This window comes from Thamnophis elegans, chromosome 1 (assembly GCF_009769535.1).
Source record: "Thamnophis elegans isolate rThaEle1 chromosome 1, rThaEle1.pri, whole genome shotgun sequence".
Taxonomy (NCBI): Eukaryota; Metazoa; Chordata; class Lepidosauria; order Squamata; family Colubridae; genus Thamnophis; species Thamnophis elegans.
Window position 1 is genome coordinate 149,435,503 of NC_045541.1, and position 24,315 is coordinate 149,459,817.

Here is a 24,315-nt window from a genome sequence, read left to right on the forward strand (position 1 = left end):
ACTGGTGGAACTGCCAGCATGGCAGTGGGAAATTGGACCATGTGATGGAATTGTGGGTGGATGGCAAGATCTCGAACTTTCAACTGGGTAGGGAAAACTGGGAAGCTTTCAAATTCGTGTTTTCTCAGATGTGCCAATATGAGTCTCTTAATAAATTGGAACTTTGAGCAATTCTTTGCCTTGGACTCTGATTTATTTTTGGATACTATTTGGAACCCTCAAAGGAGATACCTTTCCCTGTTATCCTTTCCTTGTTTACCCTGACTCTGAAATAAAGTATGAGGTAAACTCAGTGGAAGTAGAGTATGTGATGGTCTAAAGCTAGCTTTTTAATGTGCATATCATCATGGAAGAAACACAGATTCCTTGAATTTCTCATCAAATAAAATGCATGATCAAGATGTCCTAATTTAATGCATCTATGTTTTGCAAATGATGAGAAAGTTGGACTGAAGACAAGCAGTATTTTTGTAGAGAGTTGAAAGTAGCCCTGCTTTTCCATGATTGAAACTTATGATTTGTTCCCTTGTCACTTCATGCCAAAATAGTTGAATAGGCTTTTAATGAAATTGGAAAGCCTGACAAACTTATTAAACTAAGGGAAAACTAAGATAAGTGTATCCACTATGAGAAGCAATATTTCATTTATACCATCTTTGATTTTCTGAAAGGTATATTGAGCTCTGTTTCTCATTCTCAGACCATCCTGGGCAAATTGCTGCCCAATTCTTTTTTTGAAACCTCCAAGGAGGAACACCTATGACTGCAGGAGACAAGTTGTTCCATTATGTAATAGCTCCCACAGTCAGGAAATTGCTTCTTCTTTCAGGTTTGAAATCATTTTTTATAAAAAGATTTCAAATCATTGGTTCTGGTTTTACCTGCGGGTGCTATGGAGACATCCTCACCTCCCTTGACATCAGTGGTAGGATTCGAATAATTTAACAACCGGTCCTCTGCCCTAATGATTTCTTCCAACAACCAGTTCACCAAACTGCTCAGAAACTTAACAGCCGGTTGTTTCGAACAGGTGGGAACTGGCTGAATCCCACCATTGCTTGACATCCCTTCAAATAATAGAAAACTGCTGTTACGTCATCCCTTACTTTTCTCTTCTTTAGAATACTCATTTTAAAAAGCATTTTTCATACATTGAACTCTGAGTCCAGTCCCTCCCAATTCTTTTGCTCTTTTCTGTAACTTTTTTTAGTTACCCAGCATCCTTTTTGTTTAATGGCAAACTGGAGCCAGTGTTCCAGGTTTGATTTGACTAGTACAGCATAAAGGCAGTATAGCAACTTTGCATCATCTTGTCACTGAATCTCTGTTGATGGAGTCCAAATCTATATTGTCTCTTTTGGTAACTGCGATGGTGAGATGGGTGGCACATACATTTAATAAAAAAAAATAAAAATAATAAAAATAAAAAATAAAATAAAATAAGAATAAATGTTGCTTTCTCATGCTTAATTTATGAGCTGTCAGGACATATCCTTCCTGGAGGTACTACCATTGATCTGATATCTGACATGGCATAAGGACTCTTGCCTTGGGCAGTGGGTTGGATTGGAAGACATCTCTTCTGATTCCAAGCTGCCTTCCAACTCTATGATTCTTCTGCTTGGTTGGATGGTCTATAGTACAATTTTTCTAATTATGATTAGAGACACAAATAACAATAGAGAGGCTAACAGGATAAGCTAGGGTTTTTTTAACGTTAGGTGTTCCGGTATACATGGTTCTTTCATTATAAGATTTTGACATGTAGCTATGGTTTCAATAAAAAATATCTGCAAATAGTAAGTTTGTTTCAGAGCAGGATAAACTTAAATATATTAGACTTTGTTAGCAATGAGGGAAAATGTGTTTAGATTACTGTTTAATGCATTCCAGGATATAGCTTTTGTTGCTCCTTTTAATATTTGGAGGATTATCTTACAAAAAACAGGCATTATCTTTAAAAAAAATCAGGTAAAATCTATATAATTGGCAGAAGTAGAAAGTATAACATTTAAATTAAAGGACATTGCTTTCCCAAATATTTACATGACAAATATATAAAAGTGCACATTCTCTGGCAGAGTCTTTGTTTTTTTTAAACATAGCTTGATACAGAAAAAGAATGGAAAACTGGTGTAAAAAATGAGTTGTGAAGTGATATTGAACAGGCTGGATTTGTCCATCCCTAGTTATCATTGTTTTTTTTAAATGGAAAGCTAATTAGAAGGCAAATACACGAGCAGTTATCAAGTGCACCGCAAGCTCTATTGTTAGTGCCTGATAATCATTTTCACGCTGGGCATTATGGAGTGATGGGGCTTATTATGGCTTATTAATCAACTATGAAGGGTCTGCCAAGGACTCAGATGATGTTTAAGTGTGTGATAGCCTAATACATTCATATGTAATCACATCTAAGGAGGAGATTGTATAGAACGGTATTTCTCTCATATCTAACAGCTAAGTTACAGTTCACACTTGAATCCTAAAATATTTCTTTTTAAGTTTTTTTTTTAAATTACTGTGCAGAGAAATTTCAGGCTGCCAAGATCTACTTTTTAAAAAATTGGAACTCTGAAGTTCTAATAAACCAATGAACAAGAGCAAGGTTATGTTAAATTCCTTGATCTGGGAATGGAATGTTCCTGAGAACTCAGTAACTTTTTGTTTCCCTCTAGATCAGGGGTGTCAAACTTTATTTCATTGAGGGCTGCATCAGCATTATGTTTGACCTTGGGAGGAGGGGTGGGGGTGGCCAGCTATACGTCACTCATGTCAGGGATGCATGTGGCGGCCCGAGGGCTCTGCCAGCGAAAATGGGCTGTTTCCTGCGTGGCCCTGCGGGTCAGATCTAAGCACCCTGTGGGCTGGATCCGGCCCCTGGGCCTTGAGTTTGACACCCCTGCTCTAGATCATATTGAATCCCAAAATGAAAGTGATTTAAGGTGTTCTGGGGTGGTCTAGTCCTGAAACAGGCTGGAGCACTATATCTGCAAGATCTTAAATTGCTTTTAGTTTGAAGGATTCACTTCTGAAAACCATCCAACCTTGTAAGTCCTTGTTTCAGGGGTGCATTTGGCAAACTCCAGGGGGAAATAGAATTAGAATGGGAAGTCCTCTGAAACATTCTATTCCTCCAGCAATAAATTTTGTGAATCTCTGAACTGAAGACTTGTGCAAAAATCATACCCTTGAGAATTTTAGAGTTATGAGCTCAGAATTGAACAGAGCATATCCACTCAAAATGCAACCCCTTTGGGGTCATTTTTTCCCCTCAAGAGAATGTTAGATACATATTTGAGGTTCGTAAGCTTTGAATGAATGAAAAATAAACTAAACTCACTTCTGGGCATATACAATTAGAATGTTTACCCGTAGTAAGAATGACTTCCACTGGAGACCATAAAGTCTACTGCATGTTGAAATAGAAATATCGTAATCTAATAGATGGCCCAATCATTTATCTATGCTTTTTGAGAAAAATTGTGGCTTAGTGCCAGAATGAAGACTTTGCAATAGATATCCCATTTAGATCCAAGATTACATTAAAGAGATTTGAGAGCGGTTTGCCTCAGGCCTGGAAGAAGCTGCTGTGATTCTGGGTGAGGCAGTTCTGGGCTAGTGGAGTAAATACCGTAGTTAATATTAACCTGGTTAATATAATATAGTTTTTACCCCAATATTTGATTTTTTAAAACTTTCTTTGTATTCTTTGGTCCTGACTCATTGTGTTTCTGCTCTTGTTTTTGTTTTCCAGGACCCACAATTATCAGCTTTAATTTTTGACAAGCTTCAAGTGCCTGAATGTTTACAGAAACCTAGGAGTGAAGGAGAAAGCAGGTGTGATGTTTGTGCTGCCCACCTGAATCAGCTGAAGCAAGAAGCAATCCAGGTCATCCACAATCTTGACCAAGCCAGCTGTCAAGAGGCAACAGAAACCTCCACAAATGCTGCGGCAATGGCTGCTGTGATACCAAGATTGACCTCCCAAAACATGGTCAGTGTCTCTTCTCAAAGGGACTTGTCTCTCATGGCTGGACAGGGGGGTAGACAGCCTGGCAAAACTACACACTTTTTCTCTGGGACGGAGAGGAAGAAGGGACTAGGGTGGCCACAAGGTGCAGGTGGCTTCCCAAACTCCAGCGTTCAAGTGACAGTGGCTCCCAGTGGCCTTAGTGGGGCACTGAGCTCAGTAACGATCCAGGCTCAGCAGTACCTTGAAGGGATGTGGAGTATCTCCCGAGTAAACAGTTTTCTTCCTCAAGCTTGTCTAGTAAGTAACTGCCTACTGTTTCTGATATTCCACATAGTTACAGGTTTTGTTGCCTCTGTCTTGAAAGCTTTTACCTATCACTGGGTTTTTGTCTGAAGGGATCCAGGAGTTGGGATGTTCACTGAATCCTATTTTTCTTTTTTCTGCATTCTGTCAATATGTTTTTTTTCTTTCATTGTTCTTTACCCAATGAAATCAGTGGCACAATTACATGGGTATGTAATGCTGAATGACCTCTTGGAATGTACTCATTTAATAGATTTTTATCCTTTAATACTTTAAAAGTGATTCAGGGTGGCAAACTTAATATTTTGATCCTCCTATTTGCCCCAAACAACAATCCTATGAGATGGGGGAGACCAGGGGTGGGTTCCGACAGGCACTACTGCTGGTTTGCTCATCTGCACGCCATGCACACATGCATGTGATGCACACTGCGTGCATGTGCGCATTGCAATCAAAATTGTTCTGCGCATGCGCAGAACCAAAAAATAAGATGGTGGTGCTGACAGCACTGCCCGGGGAACCGGTTTGGGGGTGCATGGCAGTCCTTGGTCACTGCTGGTTCTAGCGACCCAGGCCGCCAAACCACTATCAGTTCGATCGAACTGGTCTGAACCAGTAGGAACCCACCACTGGGTTAGACAGATGATTGGTCCAAGGGCATCCAGCTGGCTTTCGTGCCTAAGATGAAACTAGAACTCATAGTCTCCTGATTTCTTGGCCATTCCTGTAAGAAGAATTTGTTTTACCATTCTGATACCATCCATCTCATCATTTCAAATACTATCCATGTCTGAAACCTAGGAGTTCCCGGTACTTTTCACCTTCTACCCCTTTTCTAAAAGATTGAATGCAGATAGTTCTCAACCTATAACCATAATTGGGACCAAAATGTCTGTTCCTAGCAAGGCAGTTTTTAAGTGAGTCACACTCAATTTTATGAACTTTTTTGCTGGGGTTGTTAAGCAAATCACTGCAGTTGTTAAGGGAATAATATTAAGTGAATCTGGCTTCGTCCATTGACTTTGCTTTTTGGAAATCAACTCAGAAGATTGCAAATGGTGATCACATGACCATGGGACATTGTAACTGTCATAAATACATGCCAGTTGTCAAACTCTCAAATTTTGATCATGTGACCAAGGGGGGAACCATGAGGATTCTGCTGCAATGGTCATAAGTTGAGGTACGGTTGTAAGTTACTTTTTCAGTGCTATTGTAGCATTGAGACTACCTGTAATTCAAGAGCTAATATCAGAGCTGCCATTGCCATGCTTTACTTACCAAATGCAAATCTCTTGGAATGATGCTAGTGGGGTTTCCCCTTCTGGTCCTCATTTTAAAAGAGAGAGAAGTATTTTCATTCCTCTGTAAGTGGCAGCCGTGTTTCAGGGAAAGTGGAATTAAGACTAATGAAAGTGGCTTTTCTACACAAGCATCTCTCATTTCCTATATAAGCATTGTAGTGCTGCATGGATGCCCCAAAGGAGGAAGAGCTTGTGGTGCAGCATTATGATTCATGCAATATTGGAATTCAACATTATGCAAGCACAAGTAGTATCACAAAGTCAAACTAGAGTCTTGGACTTTAAGAGAGATAATTTCAATAAACTTAGAGAGAGGTTTGGAAGGATTCCATGGATGAGAATCCTCAAGGGGAAAACAACTCAAGAAGCTTGGGAAATTTTGAAAACTGAGATTATAAAAGCCCAGTCTAGCATAATACCAACGAAGAAGAAAAATAATAGCTCTCAAAAGAAACCAACATGGCTGCATAAAGAACTCTCTGATAAATTGAAAGACAAAAAGGGTAAGTATAAAAAGTGGAAAGAGAGGCACACAACTAAGGCAGAATATCAGATAATAGTCCAAGCCTGTAAAAATGAAGTGAAGAAATATAAGGCTCACAATGAAGAAAGGCTTGTGACAAAAGTAAAAAAATAGCAAAAAAAAGAGAGCTTCTTCCAACATGTTAAAAACAAGAAAAAAGTCAAGGAAACAATTGGTCCATTGCTGGAAGAAAGTGGCAAGAAGGTGACCAGCAACAGGGAGAAAGCAAAATTATTTAACTCGTTTTTTGCATCTGTCTTTACACAAAAGGAAAAACCAGTCCAATCTATCAAAAAGAGCACCACAAAAAACAGATTAGGAACACAAGTTAAAATAGGGAAGAAAATGGTAAGTACCTGTTTACCCTAGACGAGTTCAAATTACCAGGACCAGATGGATTACACCCCAGGGTTCTGAAGGAACTGCCAGATGAGATCTCAGAACCACTGAACTATATCTTTCAGAGATCCTGGAGCACCGAGGAACTGCCAGAGAACTGGAAAAGAGCTTATGTGGTTCCCATTTCAAAAAATGAAAAAAAAAATTAAAAAGAAAACCCTACAAACCTATCAGCCTGACCTCAATACCAGGGAAGATTCTGGAAAAGATAATCAAGCAATGAATCAGCGAACACCTAGAAGTAAACAAAGTAATAACCAAAAGCCTCCATGGGTTTATCAAAAACAGATCATGCCATACTAAACAAGGCATTTGATAAAGTAGACCATAGCCTACTACTAGATAAAGCAGAAAAATGTGGGTTAGAACGCATCACCACCAGATTGATTCATAACTAGCTGATCAACCACACTCAACATGTAGTCCTCAATGGAACTGCATCTACATGGAGGGAAGTATGCAGTGGAGTACCCCAAGGCTCTGTTTTAGGCCCAGTACTCTTCAACATCTTCATCAATGATTTGGATGAGGGGATAAATGGAGAACTCATCAAACTTGCAGATGACACCAAGCTGGCAGGAATAGTCAATACTCCAGAAAATAGGCTTGCTCCATAGTAGTAACTGTGAGAGAAATCTTGGAATCCTAGTGGACAACCATTTAAATATGAGTCAGCCATGTGCAGCAGCTGCCAAAAAAGCCAACACAGTTCTTGGCTGCATAAACAGAGGGATAGAATCAAGATCACGTGAAGTGTTAATGCTACTTTATAATGCCTTGGTAAGGCCACACTTGGAATACTGCATTCAGTTTTGGTCGCCACGAAGTAAAAAAGATCTGGAGATTCTAGAAAGAGTGCAGAGAAGAGCAACAAAGATGATTAGGGGACTGGAGGCTAAAACATATGAAGAACGGTTTCAGAAACTTGGTGTGTCTAGTTTAATGAAAAGAATGACTAGGGGAGATATGATATCAGTGTTCCAATATCTCAGGGGTTGCCACAAAGAAGAGGGAGTCAAACTATTCTCCAAAGCACCTGAGGGTAGAACAAGAAGTAGTGGATGAAAACTAATCAAGGGGAGAAGCAACGTAGAACTGAAGATAAATATCCTGACAGTTAGAAAAATTAATCAGTAGAACAACTTGCCTCCAGAAGTTGTGAATGCTCCAACGCTGGAAGTTTTAAAGAAGATGTTGGATAGCCATTTGTCTGTAGTGGTGTAGGGTTTCCTGCCTAGGCGGGGGGGGGGGGGGGGGTTGAACTAGAAGACCTCCAAGGTCCCTTTCAACTCTGTTATGCAATGCTATTCTCTTCTCTTCTCTTCTCTTTTCTTCTTAAAGGGAGAATACATTTATTTAGTTTTCAATTGATATAGTAATGTAATCTCATGTATGTGAGACTGGATGCCTCCCAGAGTTTAAATTAGAACAAACAAACCTCAAATCCATATAAAGGAATAGTAAAAAAAAAAGACAACAGAAAGCTCTAAAACAATGTTCAAACAGTGAATACAATTAAAATCTGGGAGGATGCCAATCAGAACTTTACAAGCAATATGGTCATTGTATATCGATATATATCAAAAAAGCAATTAAAACAATAAATAATTGATTTATATGGTTACCAAGTAAAATTATTGCATGTACGTTAATACAGCCAAGAAACTGAGCCCTAGTTATTTAGGATTTAGCAGAAATTCTGAAGATAGGCAACAAATTATAGGTTTTCTTTGTTATCTTACATTTAAATTAGTGGCCATGGTTGGTATTTGAGTGTATCATCTGTGATGGACAAGGCTTGCGAGCCTAAGCTGTCTTGTTCAATTTTATAGCAAAAGTCACAGAGCAAAATACCTCATTGTAACAGTTTCACTTTATGTGTTCCAGTGTTAAACTTGTCATAAAGATAGCCTTATTTTTTGTGATGCCTTTGTAAATAATTTCTGTGTAGAATAACTGCATTTTCTTTGTCCATTGAAGAATGTAATTAGGGATGCTACATTTTCATAATAGCTTTTTGTTCACCTCAGAGTTAAGAAACTGGAATACAAATTGTGTGTGGTTTAGAGATAATCCCTGGATGAAGTATGACAGCTGTTCAGTTCTAAATGGTTTCAGTAAACTCTCAAGAAATAAGTTGAGGAATGTAAAAAATATATTTGAGTTGGGTTTCAGTTAAGATTCTAATAGATATTGATTAAAATCTGTGAATTTATGGGAAAGAGGCCAACGTATGAACTGTGAACAAAAGTTATTTGCTGTATTCCTTCATAATGTGTTAATATATCACATACAAGGAAAAAAAATGACAATGTGGCTTTCTTAAAGTTGCATATGAATTTCTTGAGCTCCCCAAATTTCTCTGGTTTTGAATGTTTTCTAGGTGAGTACCCACAATTTTTCTCCATCCGTTTTGGATTTTTATTAGAGCCGAGATGCAGCACTGCAGGCTACTTCAGCTGACTGCAGTTCTGCAGTTCGGCTGTTCAAATCTCACCGGCTCAAGGTTGACTCAGCCTTCCATCCTTCCGAGGTGGGTAAAATGAGGACCCGGATTGTTGGGGGTGATATGCTGACTCTGTAAACCGCTTAGAGAGGGCTGAAAGCCCTATGAAGCGGTATATAAGTCTAACTGCTATTGCTATTGCTATTATGAATGAGTAAGGATGTGCATTGATGGCCCACAAAGATCTCTTCAGTTCTTTGTTTCTTTTATCAGTATTTGGTATAAAAGGATGCATTTTTTTGAAGCACAGACACTCAATAACAGTTCAATGGATGGTTACTAATGCAGAGTTTTTGAGCAGGTCAATCATATGATCATTTGAGAAGAATGGAACAGGATTATATATACTTTATTTACGGTCACAGACCAAAACACGAATACTACAAAAGAGACATAAGAGAATTGATCATAGCATCATAGCAATCAGTCACCAAAAGCTTAATTAAGGGAAGTTACAGCATTCTCCTCTAATGGTTACAGCTCTTAAGAAAAATTTGGAAACCTGAGAGGTGATGTATGAGGAGCCATCTCCAAGGCAATATACAAACAAATTACAGCCATTAGGTCTAGAAGGGACGATTTCAAGAAGAGACAGTAACTTAGATCTGTCTGTGTTATACATGGGGCAAAATAGAAGGATGTGCTCCACAGTTTCAACCTCGGCTCTGTCACAAGGCCATAGCCGCTCGTTAATCGAGAGCCTCTTAAAACGACCATCCAAAAGTGCTGAGGGCAAGACATTAAAGCGAGCTAGGGAAAAAGCTCTTCTATACTTGGGAATGGTTAAAGTATAAAAATAGGAAGCCATCTCAATCCATAATTATTAAGTTGGTTGAGAGTTAGGGGGGAGCAAGTTTTGTTGGCTCTGGCTCGTAGATATTATAAATCAATGTCCACAAGCTGTTGGACTACCCTAAATTGGGCATCCTTAAGGCAGTAGTTTCCCAAGGCATCTTCCGTAAAACCTAGCAGATGTAGTTTCTTCAGCAGCTCTTTCTCCCAGCAAAAAATATGGGAGTCTGCAAATGCCAGGGAGAGGTAGCTGCCAGGAACTGCCAGAAAAAGCACCCAAACCACCATTTAAAGGTGTTAATCCAGGCCATACATTCCACCGATCGAATGCCCAGTAATGGAACAGAATTAATCATGATGGGGTGGAGCCAGCTAATCATATTTTGTTTATTTATTTATGTTCTGGCCTAGTCTCAAAGGATTTGATAGTGTGTCATATCAACAAAAATACCTCCCTAGAATAAATAAATCAGAATAATGACTATAAAAATCACACAAATGAAAGATAAACTCTAAATCAGACCAAGGTTAGTGTCCACAATCAATCAGCTAAAACCAAAAGCATGTTGAAATAAAAAGGTTTCAAGTTTTCTTTAAAATAAAGTTGTAGAACCTTGAGATCAAAATTGGATTCTGTTATAATAAAACAGAAACAATTTATCAATCTCCCAACTCCCAAGAAACCCCCAAATCACTAAATAGGCAACAATTCTTTATTTTAATCTTTATATTGTCTGCAAGCTAATAAATTGTAGCGATAGTTAAGATACTGTAAAGTACTTGGAGAGATGAAAAATAAAACTTCATTACTATACAGGAATTATAATTGTTTAATTATAATGGTTAATATTGTCATTCAGTCGCCTAAATTGTGAGATGGGTGGCAAATAAATTTGATAAATGAAATAAAAGAAATATTCTAAGAAACAGATGTGGCAAACAAGCCATATCACTTTCAGTTTCAGTGAATGTTATAACACGCACATTTTGTGATGCAAGACAACTATTTTTGCATTTGTTCTATTTCTGGTTGTGCCAAATCAGTGCAAGACTTTCATGTTTCACAAGGTAAACCACTTCTTTGATGTTGCCAAGGAGACTACATGTGTACAGTTATGAAAGTCCCCAGGAGTTGCGTTCAGCTCAAAAAAGGCAAGATTTTTTTTTGTACATCTCAAGAACAATTTTGGTGTACTAATTGAAAGATATTTATTATACTCCTGTTAATAACATGGAATTGTTTCATGACAGAATCTGTATATAATAGCACAGTGAAGTTTTAATTCTCTTTTTTCCCTCTTTATGTGTGCTATTGATTTTATTTCACTTTTCAGGCAGTAATGGATTTATAATTAGAATATAGTCACAGTAATCAATGATGGGATTATTAGGCATACAAATAGAACTTTTGAAACTAAGATGAGGTAATTTTCTGCTGCAACTGAGGAACAATTATTGAGGTTTTGTTAAGGATTTTAAAATAGCACTTGTATGCAATTAAAGATATTTTAAACGAGTAAATCCAGGCTTGTTACCTACTTTAAAGCAATTAAAAAAATTAACTAGAAGGGTAACTTCATATATATTGACTGTTATGTTGAATTCCATGCCTACCTACCATAAGCAGACAAATCTAAAAGTTCCTGAATTGTATTCTGAAAAATCTCTTGACAAAACCACAAGCTTCCTTTAATTAAAAAAATAAAGTAAAATTTGGGGGAAGGTATTGGACTCAACAATTTGTGAAAAGAGTTAACTTAATCCAATTAGGTCCAGTGAACCCTAACTACAGATACCAAGGCTTGGCTGAATTTATATTACATGTTGTTGGTTTCTCATTTTTCATCAAGATTTACACTGTAGTAATTACTTTAGTATGATCGAACCTTTGGCTTTCAGACTAAAGGGATGATTTATACTGCAAATCCTTTATTGCATAAAGGAAGAATGAACAACAGATTACATGATCAATAATTAGGTGAGAAAAAATCATCTCTTTTATGTAAGCCTTTGTCCTGTTTCACCATGAATTCTTCTGTCCCATAGGGATGTGAACTGCTTTAAAATACAAGAGGCAGACAAGGAATTAAACCACAAATTCATCTAAAGGAATGCAAGTATTTTCATTAAGTCAAAGAAGAGCCAGAAAATCAGGATAAAGCAAAGTTTTCATAAAATGTCAAAATCCACAAAAGCAGTTTAGAATTCAGGATAAAACTGGTTACAAAAATATACTGTGTGGGTGTTGTTTTCATTGCTAGATTATTTCCAAGTGGTAAACTTTTTGATGTAGGATGCAAGCCTCCATCTGAATCGAACTTGCTTAGTTCAGAAACAAAGCAGATCTTGAACATTTCTCCCAAGGAGCCATTCCATCCAAAATTGTGCTTCTGATCAGTTATCTGATTCTCAGCCCAGCATGACCAATATTAACACAGGCTTGGAAACTCGTTTTGAGCACTCCGAAGGCTTCAGGGACCTTCAGGAGGCTTCCCTGAAGCCTCCAGAGCAGTCAAAATGACCCTCCAAGCAAACCGGAAGTCTGTTCCCAAACTTCCGGTTTGCCCATAGGGCCATTTTTATGCGCTCCAGAGGCTTCAGGGAAGCTCATGAAGCCTCTGGACGGCCTCTGGGGGCGGGGGAGGCTCTTCGCCCTCCCCAGGCTCCTATAAAGCCTCTGGAGCCTGGGGAGAGCGAAAAATGGCTTTAAAAAAGGGTGAACTCAGCTGGCCAATGCGCTCATATGTGCTGGCCAGCTGACAGGGCAGCGCCTCGCGTGCCCTGACAAATGGCTTCACGTGCTACCTGTGGCATGCGTGCCATAGGTTCGCCATCCCGGTCCTAGTGGTTCCTGACTCTAGGGGTGGTGGTCATTTCCATTTCAAAGCCAAAGAGCCAGCGCTGTCTGAAGATGTCTTCGTGGTCATGTGGCCGGCATGACTAAATGCCGAAGGCACATGGAACGCTGTTACCTTCCCACCAAAGGTGGCTCCTATTTTTTTACTTGCATTTTTACATGCTTTCGAACTGCTAAGTTGGCAGAAGCTGGGACAAGTAACAGAAGCTCACTCTGTTATGTGGCACTAGGGATTCAAACTTCCAAACTGCTGAGCTTTCTGATCGGCAAGTTCAGTGTCTTAGCCACCAAGCCACTGCATCCCCCTTAGGAAGGTGGCAGTGGCAAACAATTTCTGAAAAATCCTGCCAAGAAAACATTTTCACGGGTGTAGGTATGCTGATCTTGTTGTATTCGGGTCTTTTCCCATGTAAGATTGAGATTGTCTTGGCAACGTTTCAGCAAGGTCCCACTCGCCCTCTTCAGGCTGGTGTTTTCGGCTTCATGCTTGTGCGAGTAAGGCGTGGTCGGAGCTGTCGTCTTTCTATAAATCTTGGTGGGGGTGTGTGGAGTGCTGGCTTTGATGCTGTAAGTGGAGTGATACACACGCACACACATATCACCAACAGTTCAAATAATAGGCACAAAATTCTTACCTAGATGTTTTATGGGATAGATTACCTGTACTGAATATGTAAAACTCTGAAGTACATATTTAGACATAGACAGCAGTGGTAGTTTTCTTGCTACTGTGCAGCAGCTGCAGGTATTAAAAATCTCTTTAGAAATGAAGTTTAATCATAAAATTCCTCTTATGCTGTTTTTTAATGAGCCCCATTGGAATCATTGGCAAGGAGCAGTAAAAAGTTGATGCTGAGAAATATTTTTCTAGAAAAAAGCATTTTACTGTACTTGTAGTGGCAATTGTAGTGTATAATTTTACTGACATCTTGGCCAAATGTGTATGCAGCCTATATGCTACCAGGAAGGTTTTATGTTCTTTGAAATTCCACAGGGAAAGTAAAAATTTGTATAATATTTATTCTATTTAACAATCATGGATCATAGAATTTTAAGCTAAAGCATTTTAAAGTGAGACTATTATTATTTCATGAGCAAGCACATTTCTGTTTTTTGGAGACTTGTTACATTTCCATTCTAATAGCTGTGTCCACTGTGAGATGTTTTAAACTAAGTAATAAAACTACTTAACCTCTTTTAGATTTGTATGTCAGCACACCAGTCAAAACAGGATCAAAACCTATGAACAATTTCATATTGCATTTTTTAAAGAAAAGGCTTACTGGTGTAAATCATTGTTTTTAGATCTCTTCTCCGTATTTCTAGGTTTTGGAATGATGAAATGACTCATGATAGCTGAAACTTTGTGCATGATAGCCAACTACTATTAATCTTTTCCTGCAATACCCAGCTCTGAGAGAGTTTTTTGTATATTCTTAGTCATGTAGGGCAGCAGTGAGATTAGTGCTGGCCAGTGCCCTAGATTATCTAAGAGCCATTTTATTCCCTAGTTTTCCTCACCATGTGTGTTCCAGGTAGATTTGAAATATAGTTCCCAAATTTTACATTTCTCACCAGCAAAAAGTTCTAGTTTGACCCCAGCTGAAAAACAGTACATTGGAGAAAGGCTGAGTAGTTTGAGGTTATAAAATTCTAGCTAGTACCAGCTCATGGTACAGTGCTTTCCCCACCTGTGAAGCTTCCTCAGTGTTGTAAACTAGGGACAGAAAAGAAGGCCATTCCTCCTGACTGACATTCACTAGAGGAGTTTCAACTCCACACCTCAATCTGAAATCCATATAAAAGAAGTCCAGATTAATAATCAATCCATTCATCCAGGGTCTTTATATTTGGAATTTCTACCACCTACTCCAATACCTTCTTCAAATAGGTATTCAATATGGCTAGATCACGAGTTGGTTTCTTTAGGAGATGCAGCAGCACCTCCTCCAAGGCACTTCCTCCAAGGCACATTTCAAGACTCATCTCATTAGTTCTCTCTAGGAGCCACATAAATGAATAGATCCAACCCATAGGTACCAGAGTTTATATTGCCAAGGACTTGTCCATATGATTAGAAAAAAATCTGAGATAACCTTGAAAGATATTACCCAGTCACCTCAAATCTCATTTCCTATCTTCCTTCGCTAATCACTCATCTTTTTTCTTCCAGACTCATAGCATTTCTTGCAGTATTCCTCCATCTCTTTTCCCATATCCAAACACTAATGCGATAGATATTTGTCACTGACATAGGATTGGTCCTCTCCTAACTCTTATCACCTACTGGTAAGCCTTATAAATTACAGGCCTAGACAAGCAATCTGTGCTCCCCTTGAGAACTCAGTGTTCTCAAGGTACTTTGACTTATACTTTTGGTACTTCCTCTGTGTCTCATCCAGAGAGTAGAGTTCTTAAACCTGGCCATAACCGTTGGTAGTTAAAGTTAACGCTCCATAGTTGGAGCCTATGAGATAATAAAAAGCAAGTTGGTCTTAATTCCCCAATCTAGATTCAGAAGAAATGCATCACATACTATAATTACAGATATTTCATTTCATTCATTCATTTATTAATGAATTAAATTTATATAGCTGCTCATCTCAAGAGAAGGTGATAGAGGCCTGGAAGGTTTGGAAATATATTTTTTTCTCTTTGATCATTTGGCTTTGCAGTTCAAGGTTCCTCAGCTTGTTTACAGAGAGTAATAGTGAGAAGAGCATGGTTGTTTATACAGGTGCTCTTCGGGAGCTTTATTGGCAGCTGGAGTGGAGTGAAAACAAAGCCTTGTCTTGAAAGATTATAAATGAACTTGTTTTAAATTTAATAAAAAGTTTTGAATGCCAGAGTGGCAGTGTTTTCAAGTTGGAAGAATGGCGCAACATGAAAAAGAAACCTTAACATTGCAAAAGATTATGTTTGAAATTCAAAAATTAGTAGAAGTAACAGAGAAAATTGAGAAGAGATTGGAGAACATAGATCGTAGAATAATAAAGTTTGATGGAAAATTGAAGATGTTCATCAAATGAAGAGGTCAGAGTTCTAAAAACTGAAGGAAAAAATAAACAAAGAGACAAGAAAATTGTTGATACTGACAGTGAACTGAGTGTGGTTGGAAATGGAAAGAGTGGAATATGGAAAGAGGAGACCCCAGATTTCAAAGTATAGCAGAAGAAAAGAGAAAAGAATTGATGGAACTAAGGAGATAAATTTTGTCAGAAGCATTAGTGATAACCAAAGATAAGCTGATCGAAGAAGCAGATGGAGAGTTTCAAGCTTATACAAGATATGCAATAAGCAATAAGTTGCGAAGAGAAGTCCATATAAAACTTACTAAGGAAATAACCAGAATACTAATGCCACAAATGGCAAGAGACATAAGACTGCACTATTACTGGAAAGACACAGGTTGATGTAATGAAAGCTAATAATAAAATAATAAGTCAAAAATTTAGAGCATTATGTGTAAAATGAAGTGATAATAGATACAGTTAAATAATTGTTTGATAATTATAATATGCATATATATGTATTGGTCTGATAAGAGGAAATTTGATATAAATTGCAAATGGTGACTACAAAACTCTATTAAATATAACCAATTTTTATTCAGAACATGTTATAAAGATGTAATGTCACTGGATGATATTGGGAAGAGCTAATGGAATGTCATTATGTGGTTTTGCTTTAAATCTGGAATATTTTATATAAAAGGATGTAAAAACAATTATAATCAAATGAAGGTTGAGGTATGATGAGAAAACACACACACACACACACACACACACACACACACACACATACATACATACATACATACATACGTTTTCTGAGGTTTTTGCGGGTGTTAATATGTAGGTCTTTGGTTATTCGGGTTTTCTCCCGTGTAAAATTGGAGGTGTTTTGGCGACGTTTCGACGAAGTCTCATTCGTCATCTTCAGGCTTCGTGCTTCCAGGAGCAATGTGAGATCTAGGCTGTTTCTTCCTTTTAACTGCCAGTGGGGGTTTGAGCTGATTGGGTTGGAGCTTGGCTGTGTTCTGATTGGGTGGAGGTGTGTTCTGATTGGGTGGAGGTGTGTTCTGATTGGTTGGGGGTTTGTGTTTCATGTAAGAATAGGAGGAGTTTAAAGAGGCTAATGGTGCATTTGCAGTCTGGCTTCTTAAAATATATGATATATGATTTTAAAATATATGTGGTGACTGTGGAAGGGATGCACAGAAGTTTTTGTAACCAATCGGCACACTTTCTACAATTTGTAATGGAAGATGGTTTTGTGTTTTTTTGTGTGTGTTTTGTCTGTTGGTGTTTATTCAAAAATAAAAACAAATGTAAAAAAAAGGCCTTGTACAGTGCACTGCACACTGGCTATCCAACTCAGAATGAAGAAGCAACCAGGAAAGTGTCTTCATGAACTCTGGGGAGAAGTTTCTTCCATAGTGTGGAGACCACCACAGAGAAGGACACTTCTTGGTCCTCATCCCATTTAACTCATGGAAAGTGGGGACATTCAGCATCTCTTCGTGGAATGCATAAATGAACCACCAGTATTTGAAACAGACTGTCCTGGTATGCATGAAAGCCAAGCTATATGAGTGAAGTATTTTTTATGTCTTAAAACTGGGAGCTTAGATTGTATCTTGAAGCCTGATGGCAATTATTCCAATGATGGAAGCAATAATACTGTAGTGCTAAATATGCTCATCCTTGTTAGCAGATGTTCTAGGGTATTTTGGTATAATTGTAATGCCTAAATCATCTCCAAAGGCAACTCCATATAGAAATGCACTGCACAGTGATAAGATCAGTAATGGTTATAAAGTAATTCATTCTTCCTCAAGCCTTCCTCAACAATCTCTAAAAATTTTGGGATTGGAATTACCATGCTTCCCAACCTACATAGGGTTTTGCTGACTGGAAATTTTTGTAATCTAATATATCTGAATCATCAAGACAGGAAGAGCTACTTTGATCCATAAATTCTATTCTCATTTTGGTGTTTATGCTTTTATTGCTGATCCTGAATATGTGTTGCTCTTTTCTCTGCAGCCAATATACTTAACCATCACATTCAAGAAAAAGTACAAATACTAAGTTTAAAACTATGGCATCAGGTCACTTCATCATATTATCACAAAAGTCCTAGAAAATGTTTCAATGAGGAACACATTTTTTTAAAAAAATTTATCTTCTGTCAGCATAGCAAAACTTGTTTAACTGCTGATTTTAAGTGTGTTAATTGAATAATTAAACATTTAGTAGAGTGATATGGATCATCTATAGAAATTGCTGTTTTCCTAATTAATTTATCTTGGCAAGCCAACTCCATTCTCCATTTGACAGTTTGTGTACGGGCTTGTGAGATTTCTATTCCTTTGACATAAATCATGAAAGGAGAGATTCTGCTTTCAGTGCTTACTCTGGCATTGTTATGTTACTGGCATTTTATTTTTTTAAAAACAGCAACAACATAGGTTTCTCAGATGTGGGCAATTAGTTTTGTTAGAAAAAGATAAAAAGTCTCCCCTTGCTGAAAAGGAAAATAAAATAGGAAAGTTCTCTATATAGTGAATTAATTGTAGTTAGATATTGCATGCTTTGATTTTTAGTAATTTCCAAGTTTTTAGATACATGACAATAAGGTTGTAATGAAGGCATTCTTCCTGAGAATTTTAGAATGTCAGTTCCTATTGATTGGAAACTATCTCCTCTTTCAAAGAACATTGCAAATATCCAAGGCTAAGGATGCAGCGGGCGTGTCAAAATTTTCAACTTTCATTTTCCAAACGTTAGGGGTGCTCAAAAGTTGTGACACTTCTTGAGGATTTTAAAGATACATTGCTTTAATATAATTTAGATGTGCTCGGTAAGTAATTACATAAGTATCATAACTTTTAAACATTTTGCTTGTTTCATAATATGGGAAGTGAAAGTCAAGGATGTAATAAAACACCCTCGGTTGAATTCAGTTGGATTCAGAACAATTGAGATAGTGTTAGAGACCCAAGAACTGACATAAAATAGTGAAGAGGCAGCCCATGGTCTGATGTTTGCGGGAACAAATTAGAGCAAAGTCTTGGAAGCAAAAGAAAGGATGCAATAGCTTTTATTTCTAGCTCTGGGCTTTAAAATAATTGAAGTTCACAAGCTTGCACTCTCTCTCAATTGGTCTGTTTAGACTTCCCGACTATGCAGAAGTAGAAGTAGTCCTTGAGTTGCAACCATTCATTTAGCGATTGTTTGAAGTTACAATGGCACTGAAAAAAAATGAGTAATGACTGGTTCTTGCTTTTGGGCCATTGCAGCAACCCCACAATTTGGGTACTTGGCAACCAGCATGTATTTATGAGAGTTGCAGCATCCTGGAGTCACGTGATTTCCAGTTTCTACTTTCCCAGCCCGCTTACGACAAACAAAGTCAATGGAGGAAGCTGGATTCGCTTTTACAACTGCAGAATTCATTTAACATCTGGAGAGATTGCTTAACAACTGTAGCAAAAAAGGTTATAAATTTGGGCACAACTCACTTGACAATTGCCTTGCTTAACAACAGAAATTCTGGTCCCAGTTGTGGTCATAAGGTGAAGTCTACATAACAGCAGGATGAAAGTTTACACTTTCTAGTCTGATAAATTAAATTCTGTGTTCCTGGTGCTCCTCTTGGCTCAGAGGTACCGTTGAATTTGGGTTGGTATCTGCAGAAGCAGGTGCTGGGGTAGTGAGATTTCTATAATTCTATACTGGAGATTCTTTGTGGATGCAAAAGCTTTCAGAGCTACATTTGGCTTACCCTCTTCCTCTGAGAATAAACTAGCTATGAAATCCAAACAGATTATATATGAGAGCCATTACTGTCCTAGAGCATTACTGTTAAAAAAGAAGCTTTCTTGGTTTGTGTAAACAGGTTTGATCAGAAATTTTATGGTACAACCCCATCCCTTCAGTGCAGTATTTCTGAATTGTGAATTATTGGAATTCTTATTGAAATTATCGTCTACTTTTGCCTGTATAAATGTTGCATAAATTAGTCCTTGCCTCAAGGAAATTGAGAGTATAAAACACACATACACATCAGTGGCGAAATTCAAATTTTTCTACTACCGGTTCTGTGGGCGTGGCTTGGTAGACATGGTGTGGCTTGGTGGGCATGGCAGGAGAAGGATACTGCAAAATCATTCTCATCCCACTCTGGGGCCAGCCAGAGGTGGTATTTGCCGGTTCTCCAAACTACTCAAAATTTCTGCTACCAGTTCTCCAGAACCTATTGGATTTTACCCCTGGTACACATGCATTCATACAAAGAAGAGCAGCTAAGATGATTAAAGGCCTGGAAACTAAAACATATGAAATACACTTGTAAGATTTGGGTTTGGCTAGTTTAGAGAAAAGAAGGGCAAGGAAGAACATAATAGCAGTCTTCCAATATTTGAAGGGCTGCCACAAAGAGGAGGGGGGTCAATCTATTTTCCAAAGCACCAGAGGGCAGGACAAGAAACAAAGGATGGAAGCTAATCAAGGAGAGAAGCAACCTGGAATTGAGGATAAACTTCCTAATAATGAGGACAATTAACCAGTGGGACAGCTTGTCTCTAGATGTAGGTGCTTCATCACTGGAGGTTTTTAAGAAGAGAGTAGACAGTTATTTGTCTGAAATGGTATAGGATCTCCTGCTTGAGCAGGGGGCTGGATTAGAAGACCTTCAAGGTCCCCTCCAGCTCTGTTCTGATTGTGAGTTCAGTGGAGAATGACCTTATTTTACAGATTCAGACTATCATAGGAGCAACTGCAATGAAGAACCCTACTAAGGCTGATCAGCTCCTTGTTTAGAGACTTCCTTATACAGGTAATCTTGGGGTTATGACATTCATTCAGCAACCATTCAGACTTTGGCAGCACTGAATGAATGATAATTAGAACTGGTTCTCAGAGCTCTGGCTGTTGCAGCATCCTGATGGTCATGTGATCATAATTTCCAACATTCTCTGGTGACATCCCACAAGCAAAATCAATGGGGAAATTAAACGTGAGATACTTGTTTAATGACCTGTACCATCCTCAGGCTACGATGGCAACTGGGACTGCTGGAATTGCCACTAAGTGATGCAGTCATGGGACATTGCATTTTACAATGGCATCAGCAATGGAGATTATGGTCCCAATTGCTCTCATAATGCATGGACTGCCTGTACTCAAGATGTTTGATTTCATTAGTGTTTTACTTGTGTGGCAATCTGTGCCTGCAGAATTATTTGCACATAGGCTTTTCCACTACAGATGGACAGTCTAATGTATGGACATCTGGTGGCAGTATTATGGTAACACTGAATGATTGTCATAGTTCTGCCACTAGATATTCAAATTTGAAATGATGCCTTCCTAAATGCAAATAAAACATGAAGGTTTCTGCTTACTTCTCTGTAATAAATGCAGAGCAATGCTTGTGGCATACCATGAAAAGACTCTAACATGTTACCATAGGAGATGGCTGTAAAACATGATCTATGGCAGTAAAGAATTTAAAGTTTTGTGGCATCCTGGAGAGTGTTTAATTGCATTTGTGTTTCATTACAACCCTGTCTCTTTTTGGCTAAATTTATTTTAACTAATTAGTTTGAAATGTCAGAGTAGTATTTCAGATGACAGAAATGCACATTATCTCATGTAGTGGATAACCCTAGTGAAAAATATGTATTGTGGTGTCTGATCTAATTAAGCATTTTTAAAAGATTTCCTGGACATTTCTAAGAAAATGCTTGAATGGGATTGTATTTCTCTCATTGTTACACATACCTCAGTGGCTTTTTAGATGGACCAAAAGAAGGTATTATAATTATAAATCAGTCTAGCTGGGGATACTATCTGAAGGATAGTATAGATTATGACTGTCAAACTCATAGTGCCACATTGTTGTCATGTGATATTTTGCGATATTTTCCCCATTCATGGAGCTGCGATGTGTTTGGCCTGTACGTGATGCATCCAGCCACCAGTTTGACACCCCTAGTATAGATGATCCTTAAAAACCTATAATATGTATACATATCATTCATCCATTCCTGGATTGGGAGGTGCTGCTAATTGTCATACACACCTGAGTCACCTCAGAGTTGGACTAGTGCAACATTTTGTATATGGGGCTGCCTTGAAAAGCATTTGGAAGCTTCACCTGGTCCAGAATTCAATAGCACTAACAGTTTTGGGTATATCACAATATGGCATGTAATACTGCTGTTATATGAACTGCATTGGCAGTAGGTTTCCAGGGGTAATTCAAGGTGTTGGTTGTCAGTTTCAAAGCCCTGTGTGGCATGGTTACTTGTGGTTACAATTTTGTCTGCATTTTTGCCTCATATTTTAAAATGAAACAAGTTCTTTTTTTACTTGGCTTTTTTGGCTTCTCCTGGGATTGTTACTTGCTACCAATGTGACTATTTGACAAGCTCTTCATAACACAGAAGATGCTTGAAGAGATGTGAGATTGAGAAACGCCAGACTAATCATATTGCATTCTTTGACAAAGTGACAAAATTAGTGGATCAGAGGAATGCCGTCGATATAGTTTACTTGGACTTCAGTAAGGCATTTGATAAGGTATACCATAACCTACTACTAGATAAAGTAGAAGAATGTGGGTTGGACAGCATTACCACCAGATGGATTCGTAACTGGCTGACCAACTGCACCAACTGCACTCAACGTATAGTCCTCAATGGAACTGCATCTACATGGAGGGAAGTATACAGTGGAGTACCCCAAGGCTCTGTTTTAGGACCAGTACTCTTCAACATCTTCATCAATGATTTGGATGAGGAAATAAATGGGGAACTCATCAAATTTGCAGATGACGCCAAGATGGCAGGAATAGCCAACATTCCAGAAGATAGGCTTAAGATACAGAAGGATCTTGACAAACTTGAACATTGGGCACTATCTAATAAAATGAAATTCAATGGTGAAAAGAGTAAGGTTCTACATTTAGGCAAGAAAAATGAAATGCAAAGGTACAGTATAGGTGGTACCTTGCTCAATAGTAACAACTGTGAGAGGGATCTTGGAGTCCTAGTGGACAACCATTTAAATATGAGCCAGAAGTGTGCAGCAGCTGCCAAAAAAAGCCAACACAGTTCTAGGCTACATAAACAGAGGGATAGAATCAAGATCACGTGAAGTGTTAATACCACTTTATAATGCCTTGGTAAGGCCACACTTTGAATACTGCATTCAGTTTTGGTCGCCACGATGTAGAAAAGATGTGGAGACTCTAGAAAGAGTGCAGAGAAGAGCAGCAAAGATGATTAGGGGACTGGAGACTAAAACATATGAAGAACGATTGCAGGAACTGGGTATGTCTAGTTTAATGAAAAGAAAGACTAGGGGAGAAATGACGGCAGTGTTCCAATATCTCAGGGGTTGCCACAAAGAAGAGGGAGTCAAACTATTATCCAAGGCACCTGAGGGTATAACAAGAAGCAATGGGTGGAAACTAATCAAGGAAAGAAGCAACTTATAACAGGATAAATTTCCTGACAGTTAGAACAATTAATCAATGGAACAGCTTGCCTGCAGAAGTTGTGAATGCCCCAACACTGGAAATCCTTAAGAAGATGTTGGATAGCCATTTTTCTGAAATGGTATAGGGTTTCCTGCCTAGGCAGGGAGTTGGACTAGAAGACCTCCAAGGTCCCTTCCAACTCTGCTATTGTATTGTATTGTATTGTATTGTATTGTATTGTATTGTATTGTATTGTATTGTATTGTATTGTATTGTATTGTAAATAATTCTTGACGGTTATAATGCAGGCAGATAAACAATTCTACCAGGCACCAATAATTCTGTAAAACAAAACCATTCTGTTTGTAGTGTTCTATATTTTCATGCTTGTCAGATGGTTTAACAGTACATTACCTGTAACAAAGATTTTCTGCACTATTCGTGTCATGTTTCTCTGAATTTGAATCTTGCTTAGTGTTGCATATGACTTCTTTTTATGACTTATTATGGGCTGTACAGAATACAGTAAAGATGAGTAAAATAGCTTGTCAGATAAACATGAGGGGTTTGCAAACATATGACAGCACAATAGGCTTAGATCAGCCTTCTGCAATTAGGCACTCTCCCAGAAATGTTGGACTGCAGCTCCCATCAGACCTGGATCAGGATGGCTACAGATGATGAGAATTATAGCTCAACATATCTGGAGAGTATCAGGTTCAGAAAGGCTGGATTGAACAATCTGTTCAATTGATATAATCCAAAGCATGGCAGCTTCCAAATTTTGCAGATGACAGTTTGTAAATTGTCTTGTAAATGTCCTTCTGTTCCATTTGTAATTTTTGATTCTCCAGTAATAACTCTTCCAGGATCTTTTGCTATCTTTTGTGAGTGGCCAGAGCTACACAAGCTTTTAAGTTTCTTCCCAAGTAATTCCCCTTCTCTTGTCTCTTACTAATAACTGGAAATACAATTATCTCACAGTCTTTGAGAAACAGGACACTTCCACACTGCCTGATTCCCATTTCTGACTCCCTCACTAACCAAGCTCAAAAGCAACTTGTTTTCTTTGCATTACACATTTTAAGTCACTCTTCTCTAGCTGACTAATAAGATGTAAAATATATAGCTTATTACTTTTTTAAATAGCAGCTTGCTGTTGAG

At 38.2% G+C, this 24,315-nt stretch overlaps 1 protein-coding gene across 1 annotated transcript in view; it reads left to right on the forward strand.

The window, feature by feature from the left end:
* Positions 1–24,315, forward strand: part of LOC116505357 (kinesin-like protein KIF26A) — a 167,507-nt gene that overhangs the window by 69,417 nt on the left and 73,775 nt on the right. Inside the window, exon 3 of the mRNA XM_032212583.1 lies at positions 3,758–4,273. Coding sequence (XP_032068474.1) covers positions 3,758–4,273 — 516 coding nt within the window. The remainder of the gene's footprint in view (positions 1–3,757; positions 4,274–24,315) is intronic.